Source organism: Hemiscyllium ocellatum, chromosome 25 (genome assembly GCF_020745735.1).
Source record: "Hemiscyllium ocellatum isolate sHemOce1 chromosome 25, sHemOce1.pat.X.cur, whole genome shotgun sequence".
In the NCBI taxonomy this organism is placed as follows: Eukaryota; Metazoa; Chordata; class Chondrichthyes; order Orectolobiformes; family Hemiscylliidae; genus Hemiscyllium; species Hemiscyllium ocellatum.
Window position 1 is genome coordinate 40,765,372 of NC_083425.1, and position 13,261 is coordinate 40,778,632.

General features: G+C 41.5%; 1 protein-coding gene across 2 annotated transcripts in view; it reads left to right on the forward strand.

Moving 5' to 3' along the window:
- The window catches only part of b3gntl1 (UDP-GlcNAc:betaGal beta-1,3-N-acetylglucosaminyltransferase-like 1), a 338,080-nt gene that overhangs the window by 57,201 nt on the left and 267,618 nt on the right, over nt 1-13,261 (forward strand). For both annotated transcript variants that reach the window (XM_060844592.1, XM_060844593.1), the window contains one exon: nt 4,131-4,226. In XM_060844592.1, the coding sequence (XP_060700575.1) occupies nt 4,131-4,226 (96 nt within the window). The remainder of the gene's footprint in view (nt 1-4,130; nt 4,227-13,261) is intronic.

Consider the following 13,261-nt stretch of genomic DNA (forward strand, 5'->3'; position numbering starts at 1 on the left):
AAGGTTATCTCAGATTACAACAAGACCTTGATCAGACAGGCGAATGGGATGAGGAGCGGCAGATGGAGTTTAATTTAGATAAATGTGAACTGCTGCATTTTGGTAGGGTAAATCAAGGCAGGATTTATACAGTTATTGGTCAGGCCTGAGGGAGTGTTGCTGAACAAAGAGACCTCGGAATGTAAGTACATAGTTTCTTGAAAGTGGAGTCACAGGTAGATTCCTGATGAAGGTCTTATGCCCGAAACGTTGACTCTCCTGCTCTTCAGATGTTGCCTGGCCTGCTGTGCTTTTCCAACGCCACACTTTTCGACTCACAGGTAGACAGGATGGTGAAGAATGTGTTTGGTACACTTACCTTTATTGGTCAATGCATTGAGTATAGGAGTTAGGAGGTCATGTTGCAGTTATATAGGACATTGGTTAGACCACTTTTAGAGTACTGCATTCAATTTTGGTCTCTTTGCTATAGGAAAGACGTTGTTAAACTTGGGAGGGTACAGAAAAGATTTTACAAGGATGTTGCCAGGGTTGGAAGGTTTGAGCTATAGGGAGGGGCTGAACAGGCTGGGGCTGTTTTCCATGGATCATCGGAGGCTGAGGGGTGACCTTATAGAGGTTTATAAAATCATGAGGGGCATGGATAGGGTGAATGGCCAAGGTCTTTTCCCCAAGGTAGAGGAATCCAAAACTAGAGGGAATAAGTTTAGGATGAGCGGGAAAAGATTTAAAAGAGACCTGAGTGACAATTTTTTCACGCAGAGGGTGGTGCTGGTATGGAATGAGCTGCCAGAGAAGGTAGTGGAGGCTGGTACAATTAAAACATTTAAAAGGCATCTGGATGGTGTATGAGTAGGAAGGATTTAGAGGGATATGGGCCATATGCTGGCAAATGGGACTTGATCAATTTAGGATATCTGGTTGAGTTGGACCAAAGGGTCTGTTTCCGTGCTATATAATTCTATGACTCTATGATAAAGTCTATGAATGAAGTATCACAAATTATTTGACCAGGATAGGAGATATGCATTGTTGCTGTCATCCCACTACTCTATGGTCACAACACAGAATCACTTTCCAGCTACAAAGATGACCAATTAATTACCTTATGTATGTCGGGTTTTAAACAACAAGATCTGTTATCTAAGTAACTTAACAAATGTAGTTATAGACGTATTACCAAAACAAAATAAATACAACAAAACTACAATAATTAGTTAACATTCTGTAATATAAAAGAGAGCAAAAAAAAACAAATTTCTCTGCCAAAATTGGCTGGCTGAAAAAAAATGTTCACCAATAGGCTATTTTTGAGACAAAAAGGATAACTACAGATTGTAATGGGGTCCATAGTCCGTGCATACATGGTCAAGTCAATAATCATTCCTGATGAAGGGCTTTTGCCCGAAACGTTGATTTTCCTGCTCCTTGGATGCTGCCTGACCTGCTGTGCTTTTCCAGCACCACTCTAAGCTCTGATCTCCAACATCTGCAGCCCTCACTTTCACCCTTTTTTCACAGGAGTATAGGAGGTAGAGAGGTGACCTTGTTTATGAAGTAATGACAGGTATAGATAGGTATAATGGTAGGTGTTGTTTCCCTAAGTTGGGGAAATTTCAAGACAAGAGGGTATATCTTTAAGGTGAGAGGAGAGAAATTTAAAAAACACATAAGGGGCAAATGTTTTACACGGAGAATGATTCAGTTGTAGAATTAACTTCCTGAGGAAGTGGTGGATGCGAACACAGTTACAGTGTTTAAAAGACACTTGGATAAGTTCATGAATAGGAAATGTTTGGACGGAAATGGACTAGGAACAGGCAGGTGGCACCAGTGTAGTTTGGGATTATGTTTGGCATGGACTATTTGGATCGAAGGGTCTATTTCTGTGCTGTTTGACTCTCTGAATCTGTAAAAGGCCATCAAGTCCACAGCTTCTTTTCACTGGCCTAGAGCAGCAATAAACAGGTGTAACTGGCCAGGTGTTGCTAGAATACCCTTTTCCATATCCTCCAATCTGAAACTACTGGGTGCAACTCTGAGTCCCACTTATAACATCTGATTGTGTTCGTCATGTTTCTTCCAGGTGTTACAGTATCACTCTTCCTTATTCACATTTCTTCTTGCTGTTACAGCCAGTCTCTTGACTGAATTGTGATACTGTGGCTACAAGAACAAGTTAGAGGATAGGAATCCTGCAGTGAGTAACTCACCTCCAAACTCCCCAAAGCCTGTACAAGGCTTAAGCCAGGGGTGTGTTGAAGTACTCACGACTTGCCTGGATGAATGTACCGAGGAGAAAGTGAGGTCTGCAGATGCTGGAGATCAGAGCTGAAAATGTGTTGCTGGAAAAGCGCAGCAGGTCAGGCAGCATCCAAGGAACAGGAAATTCGACGTTTCGGGCATAAGAAGGGCTTATGCCCGAAACGTCGAATTTCCTGTTCCTTGGATGCTGCCTGACCTGCTGCGCTTTTCCAGCAACACATTTTCAGCAGTGGATGAATGTACCTCCAACCTCACTCAAGAGGCCTGACACCATCCAGGATGAAACTGCCCACTTGATTGGCACCACATCCACCACCTTAAACATTCACTTACTTCACCACTGGCACACAACAGCAGTAGTGTGTACCATCAACAAGGGGCACTGCAGTCACTCACCAAGCCTCCTTGACAACATCTTCCAAACTTGCAAACCTCTACCACCTAGAAGGACAAGGGCAGCAGATGAATTGGAACACCAGCCCCTGCAGATTCCCTCTGAGAAACATTATCCTAACTTGGACTTACACCATTTTTCTTTTACTGTCGCTGGGTTAAAATCCTGGAACTCTATTCCTAACAGCACTGTGAGTGTACCAAACCTGCATCCCAAGTACTGCAGCAATTCAAGAACTCGCCTCATCACCACACTCTCCAGGGTAATTAAGGATGGACACTAACTTTTGGCCTGGCATTAATAAGATCCAACCTTCCTTTAACAAAACCATGTTATCTGTGATTAACCTGTGTACTTTGGTTCATTCTGTCTGTTCGAAATGATGCTAATAATCTGCCCAGTACTGAAATCAAACGGACTAACCTATATTTATTTGGCCTATCCATCACATTTACTCTTTTACTTAATAGTACAATGTTTGCAGCTATGTAGCCCTATGGAGAATTGGAAAATGATCCTCAGAGTATCTGATGTTTCCTCCCTGTTTTTCTTGAATAGCCTGGAATGCCATCCATCTGCCTCGGCAATTCGTCCACTTCCAAAGATGTTATCTCCTCCAGAACTTCATCGCTTATGTTTATTGTATCTAATATTTCACCCTCCTCGTCCTCGTTAACTGATTGTTTCTATTTCTACACACCATCCTTCACCTTTGTGAAGACTGAGATGGAGTACTTATCACAAACCCTGCCCACATCTTCTACATCCATGAACAAGTTACATTGTACATGTCTGATAGAGTGCACACATTTCTTAGTCTTCCACTTGCTCTTAATGTGCTGGTAAAACACCACTGGATTTTCTTTGATTTTTACCTAAATGTTTTTTCATTTTGTCTCTTGTTTTCATATTTTTCTTTCATCACCCTTGTAATTTCAATGGTGTTAGATAATAGGTGACTGGGATTTAGTGCACGTTAGGTCACAACAGCAGAGTTTTGGATTGTCTCCAGTGTATGGAGGCTGGGAGATGGGAGGCTGCAGGTGCATTGGAATAGTCCAATCCAAAGGTAACAAAGGGATGGATGATGGTTTCAGGCAGATGACCTGAAGCAAGTGTGGAGATAGAAATGTAATTGTAGTAGAAGTGGTGGTGCTTTTATGTGGCCAGATGCTCAATATTGAGGGGTGCAAATAGCAGACCAAGGTGATGGACAGTCTGATTCAGCCTACCAAAGCTGGGTATCAGAGTCCGTCAAAAGGGTAACTTTGACTCTCCCAACATGTAGTCACTGGAATATTCTGCTTATTTTCAATAAGAAGTTTAACAAAAATACTTGAGCACAGTTGGAGGTTCTTCCATTGACAGTTACATAAAACAGAGGCTGTTTTTTGTGTTAATTTGTTTTCTTTATCTGATTCTTCTTAAAAATCCATTGCGTGAATGTGACATTGTATGTTTGTAACTGTAGATCATTGGTTGCCAAATTAAGAGAGAACCTGAAGGCTCCACTGAGCGTTACACTCGTTGGATCAACACCCTGACACAGGAGCAGCTAGTGACACAGGTGGGAAAGCCTTCCACTTTCTTAAATTGATAAATCATTTTACTCTCCCTGTTTGCGTGCAAGAGGTCTGGAAATGATTGATACAGCAACGACAGCTTGTCATTGTGCTTGTGAATGCCACGATATGGCTGAAGTCCTCTTTTTCAGGATGTTGGTTTGAAGAGCTGGCTGTTCATTATGAGGATAAATCCAAGTGGCTTGTTTAAATTGTGACAGCCACATCACTGTCATGTAAGTGTTGCATACCAGATTCTGTTTTGCAAATTTTTCATCCATCTTTCTGACATGGTGCCACCTTTTAAGGTTTCAGGAAATTTTAATATTTAGTAATCTGATGGAAACATTTTTAGCAGTCAGTCCTCTCGCAGACTAATTCTATCTGATAAACTGTTAGATTGAGCGATCGGAACAGAGGTAGATCTGATGAAATCTTTATACCTGTACCTGCTCACCCAGTGTCTCCAGAATTGTCTCAACTTACTGCTGCTTGCTTGTAAATCCCTCAAATAATGCTGGATCCCCCACCATTTCCAAACAGGGGCCCTCCGCCACCCCACAATAGTAAGTGATTTACTCCTCAAGATATCCTGATCTGTGGAGATTGCACCCTGTCAGGTTTCCTCTGTTCCAGTAAGAGTGAAGCTTCCATCATTCTGTTCCATAAGCAATGTAGTGAATTCACCCCACTTTCCACTTGCTACATGCTTTAATTGACTATTTACTTAATGAGTGATGATCATCTAAATGTCATTTTAAAATGGAGGGTCAGAAAGATTCAGATCCGAATGAGCTACATTGAGTTTACTGTACTTGATAAAGTGCCACACTCATTCGGTCAGTATTAATGTTGGTTCAACTGAGAAATTATACTGCATGTCACTATGTTATTTTATTTGTCTCACATTTTTTATAATATGTCCTTAACTGTAACGGGTTTGAAAAATCATGTTGATATTGTTGAGTACTATTTTAGGAGGACAACAAACATTGCATATTTTGATACTAGAGAAAGTAATCTAACTTAGTTTCTAAATGAGCCTTTCAATATATAAACAGACATGTCTGTTGAAGCTATTATCTGGCAAGGAAGCAGTCCCCATGCAAGTGTCTCATTAGTAAGTGAAGAGTCTGCTTGTGAGGGCAAGATGTTTTAATAAGTCCTTCAAACTGTTCATATCTTTTGCCAAAAAAAGTACGATTACATGAAGCAAGGGAGGCAGTCCTGTTGCGCAAGCAGATATATTGTTCACAGCAGGGAGATGATCAGCTTTAGTTACTGTTAACCAGGTCACTTGGCAGGACACGTTCACAGTGTGGAGGGAATTGCATCTTGGGATTGAGTTTGGAATGAAATGCTGTCTGCTTCATTGTAGTGTGTTGTCCTGGCTGAAGGGAATGGCCAGACACTGCTGAAACAAACCAATTTGCTTTCATTTTCTCTTCCTTAAATTGTTTGCTGCAGAAAGCCAATTATTTGCCAAGATTCTGTGTTTTTTTATTTACTCACAGGATATGGGTGTCTCTGGCCAAGCCAGCATTTATTGCTCATCCCTAATTGTTAAGAGTCATCCACATTAATTATGGGTCTGGAGTCACATGTAGGCTAGACTGGGTAAGGATGACAGATTTCCTTCCCTAAAGGAGAACCAGGTGGGGGTTTTCCAACAATTGATAATGGATTCATGGTTGTCATTAGATCTTTAATTCCAGATTCCTGATTAAATTTGAATTCCACCATCTGCTATGATGGGATTTGAACCCAGGTCCCCAGAGCATTGGCTAATTTTCTGGATTAATAATCCAGCGATACTACCACTAGGCCATCTATCTCCCCCAAGGTTCTGAGTGAGGAGGCTATTGTTTTTTACATCACGGCAAATTTTGTTTCCTTCAGAAATCTAATCTTTAACATGGTGTGGATCGACTTGAAAGAATTGTGTTTGAGGGCTCAAGTGTAATCCTGATCTTTCAGAGTATGATCAGTGAACCCCTCTGAGAGATCTGTTAGATTGCCAATAAAGATTTACAAGGATGTTGCCCATGTTGGAGGGTTTGAGCTTTCAAGAGAGGTTGAATGGGCTGGAGCTGTTGTTCTTGGAGCATTGGAGGCTGAGGGGTGACCTTATAGAGGTTTATAAAATTATGAGGGGTATGGATAGGATAAATAGACAAAGTATTTTCCCTGGGGTGGGGGAGTCCAGAACTAGAGGGCATAGGTTTAGGGTGAGAGGGGAAAGATATAAAAGAGACTGCAAGGCAACTTTTTTTCACAGAGGGTGGTACATGTCTGGAATGAGCTGCCAGTGGAAGTGGTGGAGACTAGTACAATTGCAACATTTAAAAGGCATCTGGATGGGTATATGAATAAGAAGGGTTTGGAAAGATATGGGCCGGGTTCTGGCAAGTGGGACTAGATTAGGTTGGGATATCTGGTCAGCATGGACGAGTTGGACCGAAAGGTCTGTTTCCATGCTGTACATCTCTATGACTGTGTGACTCTAAAATAAAAGGTTGGTGTCATCTGAAAGGACTAATTGAATGCATTTTAGCAATCTGTTTATTATTTGTGCTAGACTTGTGAACACAGGAAACTTTGCATTCTTGGAACAAGCCACATCTAACATACTGTCAGAGAAAAGAATAAATTGCACCTAACTTGGAAACGCTAGGAGGAAATTCTATTTTTCCTTTGCTATGCCTTGAAGAGAGTTTTCCAGCTTCACGATGGAGTATCTGTATAGTTTTGTGGATACAGAATAGAGCTGTGTACAGAATATGGAATCAGAATCTGGGGACACTGATCCTTGACACTGAGTTAGTAATCTGAGAATTCAGAGGCCTCTAGATTACTAAAGATTAGTAGTTACCTGGGAAAACTGAAAGATCAAAACCTACTCTAATTCCTGAATAATAATTGAACTCCTCACAACCCCACACCCCAATTTATCTAACTATAGACCCCCTGACACTTCTTGAGTTGACCTGCCCATCCTTCTAGCCCCACCAGACCAAACTCCCTACCTCTGACTTCCCACTGAAAGCACACCCCCTGACTTCCTCTGACCCCTCATGTCCCCACTAATCCCTTCCCCAACTCCCCACTGACCCATCCTCAAACTAATAGGACCCCTCTGACCTGACATTGATGCACCTAATGCCATCCCTAATTCAACATTACATTACCCCCCCAAAACCACTGACCCCACCCTATCCCCACCCAAACCTGCCATTCTCAAAAACAGATCACTCACTCACTGCCCAACCTGATGCTCACTCCGATGACTCGCTGCCATCACCACTCCCAAACCCCAAACGGAGTCTGCCAGACCTGACAGTATCCCTTCTCTGAGGCACAAACTGCTCCCAACCCTAGACCCAATGCCCCCTCATTGATCCAACTCACTATACCCAGCACTGTACCAACGCTCCAAAACCTGACAGTAATACTGACATCTCCCCCCACCCCTACCAAATCTCTCCCACTTCCTTCCATCAACCATCACACCCAGCTCTACAAGATCCAGCATCATACAAGAGGAATGATTTAATTTTGAAGCAACCGTTTAATTATACTTCTCATGACCATTGGACCTCTCTAACGTCTTTAAAGTCAATGAAGTCCCATGGAAGTGTAGACACGGTTGTAGTATAGGAAATGCAGCAGCCGGTTTTGCACACAGCAAGACCAAAGCAATAATGAACAAATAGCCTGTTTATTGTTAATTGAGGGATAGAAATTGGACAGGACACTGAGGCTAACTATTCAGCTCCTCTCTGAAACAACACAATAAAATCTTTTACATTCACCAAGACAATTTAACATTTCATCTGAAAGATGGTACCTCCAAAAGGGCAGCATTCCCTCAGTATGGCACTAGGGTGTCAATCTTGATCTTTTTGCTCGAGCATTAGAGGTACAGTTAGTAAGTTTGTAGATGACACCAAAATTGGGGGTGTAGTGGACAGCGAAGAGGGTTACCTCAGATTACAACAGGATCTGGACCAGATGGGCCAATGGGCTGAGAAGTGGCAGATGGAGTTTAATTCAGATAAATGCGAGGTGCTGCATTTTAGGAAGGTAAATCTTAGCAGAACTTATACACTTAATGGTAAGGTTCTAGGGAGTGTTGCTGAACAAAGAGATCTTGGAGTGCAGATTCATAGCTCCTTGAAAGTAGAGTCACAGGTAGATAGGATAGTGAAGAAAGCGTTTGGTACGCTTTCCTTTATTGGTCAGAGTATTGAGTACAGGAGTTGGGAGGTCATATTGCGGTTGTACAGGACATTGGTTAGGCCACTGATGGAATATTGCGTGCAATTCTGGTCTCCTTCCGATCGGAAGGATGTTGTGAAACTTGAAAGGGTTTAGAAAAGATCTACAAGGATGTTGTCAGGGTTGGAGAATTTGAGCTTATAGGGAGAGGCTGAACAGGCTGGGGCTGTTTTCCCTGGAGCATCGGAGGCTGAGGGGTGACCTTATAGAGGTTTACAAAATTATGAGGGGCATGAATTGGGTAAATAGGCAAAGTCTTTTCCCTTGGGTGGGTTAGTCCAGAACTAGAGGGCATGGGTTTAGGGTGAGAGGGGAAAGATATACAAGAGATCTAAGGGGCAACTTTTTCACACAGAGGGTGGTACGAGTATGGAATGAGCTGTCAGAGGAAGTGGTGAAGGCTGGTACAATTGCAACATTTAAGAGACATTTGGTTGGGTATATGAATAGGAAGGGTTTGGAGGGATATGGGCCGGGTGCTGGCAGGTGGGACTAGATTGGGTTGGGATATCTGGTCGGCATGGACGGGTTGGACCGAAGGGTCTGTTTCCATGCTGTACATCTCTATGACTCTATGACTGGAAGTTGAATGTGGAACCTTGTGACCCCCATGGGAGTGTGCCACCAACTAAACCACAGTGATGTGAAATGTTTGTGTTTTAAACTATAAGGTCAGATTTTGCTGTGGTAGAGTTAGTGCACTTCATATGCAGGTAGTATAACAACTATAGTCAATGACCCAATGCACAGTTAAAATTAAGTAACCACAGGTTGCTGCTGGTCTGTACTGTTCCACCAATAGCTTTGTGTAAACAGCATCTTACAGTTTGCCTCACCATTGGAATGCTTTGAATGGTGTGAAGTTGCTCTGCTTCCAAAGCAGGTTCACAGTAAATTCACTACAGGAAGTTAGATCTTAGTTATTCCAGACCAAGGATCTTTTCAACTATGTGGTTGATGTTTATTCACACGAGACAATTGCTCTGAAAGTGAACATGTATGAATTCTCATCCCTGCAGGATTTAAATGTAGTTTGAAAAATTGAAAAGTTGGAACTTGCTTTTTGATAACTTCTTTCCTTCTTTTTAATTTCTCTCTCAGTACCTGAATGAACATTGAATTAACGAACTCTCATTTACACTCCCTTCTCATCCATGGTACTGTTAATGTTACCACCACCATCTGTAGTTTGGTGGTTAAGTAATTAGTTGCCTTGTTCGCGCTGCTTCTTGATGCCCTGGTTCCCTTGATGTGAGCAGGTATTACCATCATATGTTGTACTCTACACTTGTAGCAACGCATGTGGCAAAAATATTTGACTGAAGGGTGCAGGGACAGGTATTAATGGGTCTTTCTTCCTCCTTTCTAGCCATAATGTTTTGCATCCTTCTTGGATATTGGAACCTGGTGCCATTTCCCGCTGGTATCTTGAGTATCTGGTCATTATTCATGTGCGACGCTTAAATGGGAGAGAAGGTTTTTGGACTTGGACCATTAAAACTTGATATATGCACATGTCCACTAGAGATTCCTGGATAATGAACATAAATGGGAACTTGGCAAACTTCAATCATCATTTTCCAAAAACCAGAGACACTGATACAAAAACAGAGTTGCTGCAGAAATTCAGCAGCTCTGGCAGCTGTGGGAAGAAAATGGAGTTTACTTTTCAAGTCCAGTGACTCTTCATCAGAGACACTGATGCCATTTATAGGTTACATAGATTTATGTGCCATGACATTTTTTAACCACAGTCCTCAATCAGTAGTTTAAGGCCCAGTATCATTGTGACTAACAATGGGAGATTTAATTGACTTCTCTAATAATTTATTTTGGCTGGCAGAGCTTGGTGGATCATTACCTGTGGTCACATCAATGGACATCTGAGGATGACTTGTATTTTTTTTGTCCCTTCTGTTGCTTGTCTTAACTGCGATTAGTAAATGGGTTGTTATGGTGGTGATATCATGCTCACATTTTTTCTCATTTATTTGTAATGTCATGACACTAATTTAATCGTAACACAATCGTTGAGCATGTCTGCTGGTTAAAGTACCATTGTCAGTTCCACACTTGCAAGGCATGCTGGGTGCTAGAGGAAATGTTGCAGATTTCCAAAGAAATTCTGGAGACCATGTCAATGACCTTATTTTCATGAGATCAAGCTGGGAATGTGTGACATTTCTCCTCACTCAGCTGATACACTCTTTTGTTGCATAAGTTTACAATAACCACATTGAAACTTAGAATGCAAGATACAGGCTAGATTTTTCCCTTGCATGCCTGGGTGATAATCTGCCAGGGTTCACATTCAGAATTCAGTTTGACCAGTGTGTGCAGAAATCAACCCCAGCTTGTCTTACGTGTTATGCTGTACAGTGACTGTGCAAAAATGAAACTTCAAAGACTTGCCCTTGATGTCCTCACACGCTATAGAAATATTTCCATAGTGGAAAGTTCACACAAGGATTCGTTGGCTATGTCACTGCTTGTACATAAAAGGACTCTTTACCAGGCTGTTTACTATGGAACAAAGGTTTCAGTTACAATACAGTTCTGCGAATCAGGTTTGAAAACCGCAATGCCCGCCACTCGAAGACTCAGTAAATACATGAATCACCAGATTCTGTCTTCAGCTATGCAGATTAGGGAAATTGCAGGTTTCTTTCGAATGAGTTGAGTTTCATTTTTGAGATAACCAGCTTTGCCTCAATATTGGGCTAATCAAGACAACAGTCACACAGAATTCACATTCCTGATTGCAATCCAAAGACATTTGCAAGTTTGGAAGATCTTTGGATATTGTTTGGCAGGATCTGCTCAACTTTAGATGTGATTCTTGTGGCTAAGCAATCCATTGACACTCCAGTCCTGATTTTAATCTATGAACCCATTTTTGTGGTCACCTCAATCTTTTTTTCTATACTCGATAGCACCTCCCAAAAAGAAATGTCCTCTACCACATAGAAGAGCAGGACTAGCAGAACTGTGAGAACACAACCACCTGCAAGCTCCCCCCCTAAGCCATGCACCATCCAAACTTGGAACTACATCTCCATTCCTTGCTGGGACAAAATCCTGAAACTCCTGAACACTACTGTGTCCCTACAACTCAGGGACTTCAGAGGTTTAGGAAGACAGCTCGCCATCACTTTCTCCATAGCTGTCAGGAATGAGCAATAAATGCTGGCACATGTTCACACCTTTGTAGTCAGCCTCAATCTTTCACCTCATAAATACGTGTTTTACTTACTGGTCCCTCATAACAGGGCAGAAGGGATCAAGTATTTGCTGTGAGCTGTGTCACAAAGATGCACAGGAATTTAGGACATGGCCACACAGAGCAAGGGGCAAATGACAACCATTCACACCCACATCAGAGGTTCCCTTTCATACTCAGTCAACCCCATTTTTGGAGGGATTTGTGAATCAACTCTTTAATTAATACCCAGCAAAAAAATAAAATCCTGCAAGGTGTAAGCTGAGTGGGATGACCCAGAACCAACTAGAGAGATAGTAAGTTAAAATCAAGTATTCTAGCACAGACACTCTTCAAGAAAAGAAGTTTGGGGACATAAAATTTCCAGTGTTTACTCTTCAGTTTGGTGATGGAATTATTGTAGATCTTCAATCATGCCAGATCCAAACTACTGACATTGCAGAGTCATTAATGCAGAGGGGAGCTCGAATCAGCTCCAGGATTTTGCTAGAAGTACAACAGTAAAAGTAGGAAACACTAATTCAACTCTGAATTTAAACTTGCTGCAGTCAAAGGAATTCAATGGAATATATATGTAGAAATGGCCCAAAAGCAGAAATATAATGAGCAAGATTAGATCAGGCAACCATTCTAGGTTTTCTGATTTTCATCTCCATCAAAGTGGTCCTGAATAAAAGATAATAAAATTTGGATCATACTAAGCCTATCTAATGGCTCAGTGTGAAGTGAAATTGGTATCGATTGATAAAACTAAAAAAAACTAGTAAACTAAGATTTACTGTCTTGTAGGTTTTAACCAACAGGAAAGATGAATTAATTAGCACACTGTCCAATTTGTTCTCACTCTGAAACCGTTTAAAATAAAGTGTTCTTGTAAGTGGTCCGGTTATACATGGGATGATTGCTATAGATTATTTGTCACACAGAGGATTATATATTGTGCATTTCTAATTGGGGTCACAGAAGTTGTTATAGGTTAAATAACAGAAACTATTGGCTGCCTTATGTTGAGATCATGGTGTAATTTATGTGTCAGTCATCCAGCATTTTGAATCTGATCAGAAGTAAAATTGTGGTGCATTTGTTTATACAGGCAGTGAGAAGAGTCCATGTGACCTATTCCATATTTGGTCAGTAGTAGCTGTGGGTTTCGAGGAAGTTGTACATTGCTGATCTCCGTATACATTGATACTGGAGTTCTTCCATGAAATGACTGATGACAAGACTGTTAGCCTTTGTTGTGTGGAACGCTTTAATGGGATTCCAGGTCCTACCCACTCCTGTTTGTGGAAACTTCAAGTAATGCCTTTCTCTTTTCTATTCCACGCCTCCTCTGTTGTGTCATATTTTATGCATCACATTTACTTAAGCACATCTCAAACCAAGCTGGTCACCTACCACTCTCCCTTAGCTGGTAAACCAGCAGATCTCCTCACTGGTGTTATCATCATGTTGTGAGACTTCATGGGTTCACTTAAGTACACCTACCTTATTGTTGTATAGTTATAGGAAAGATATAATTAATTGGGGAGGGTTCAGAAA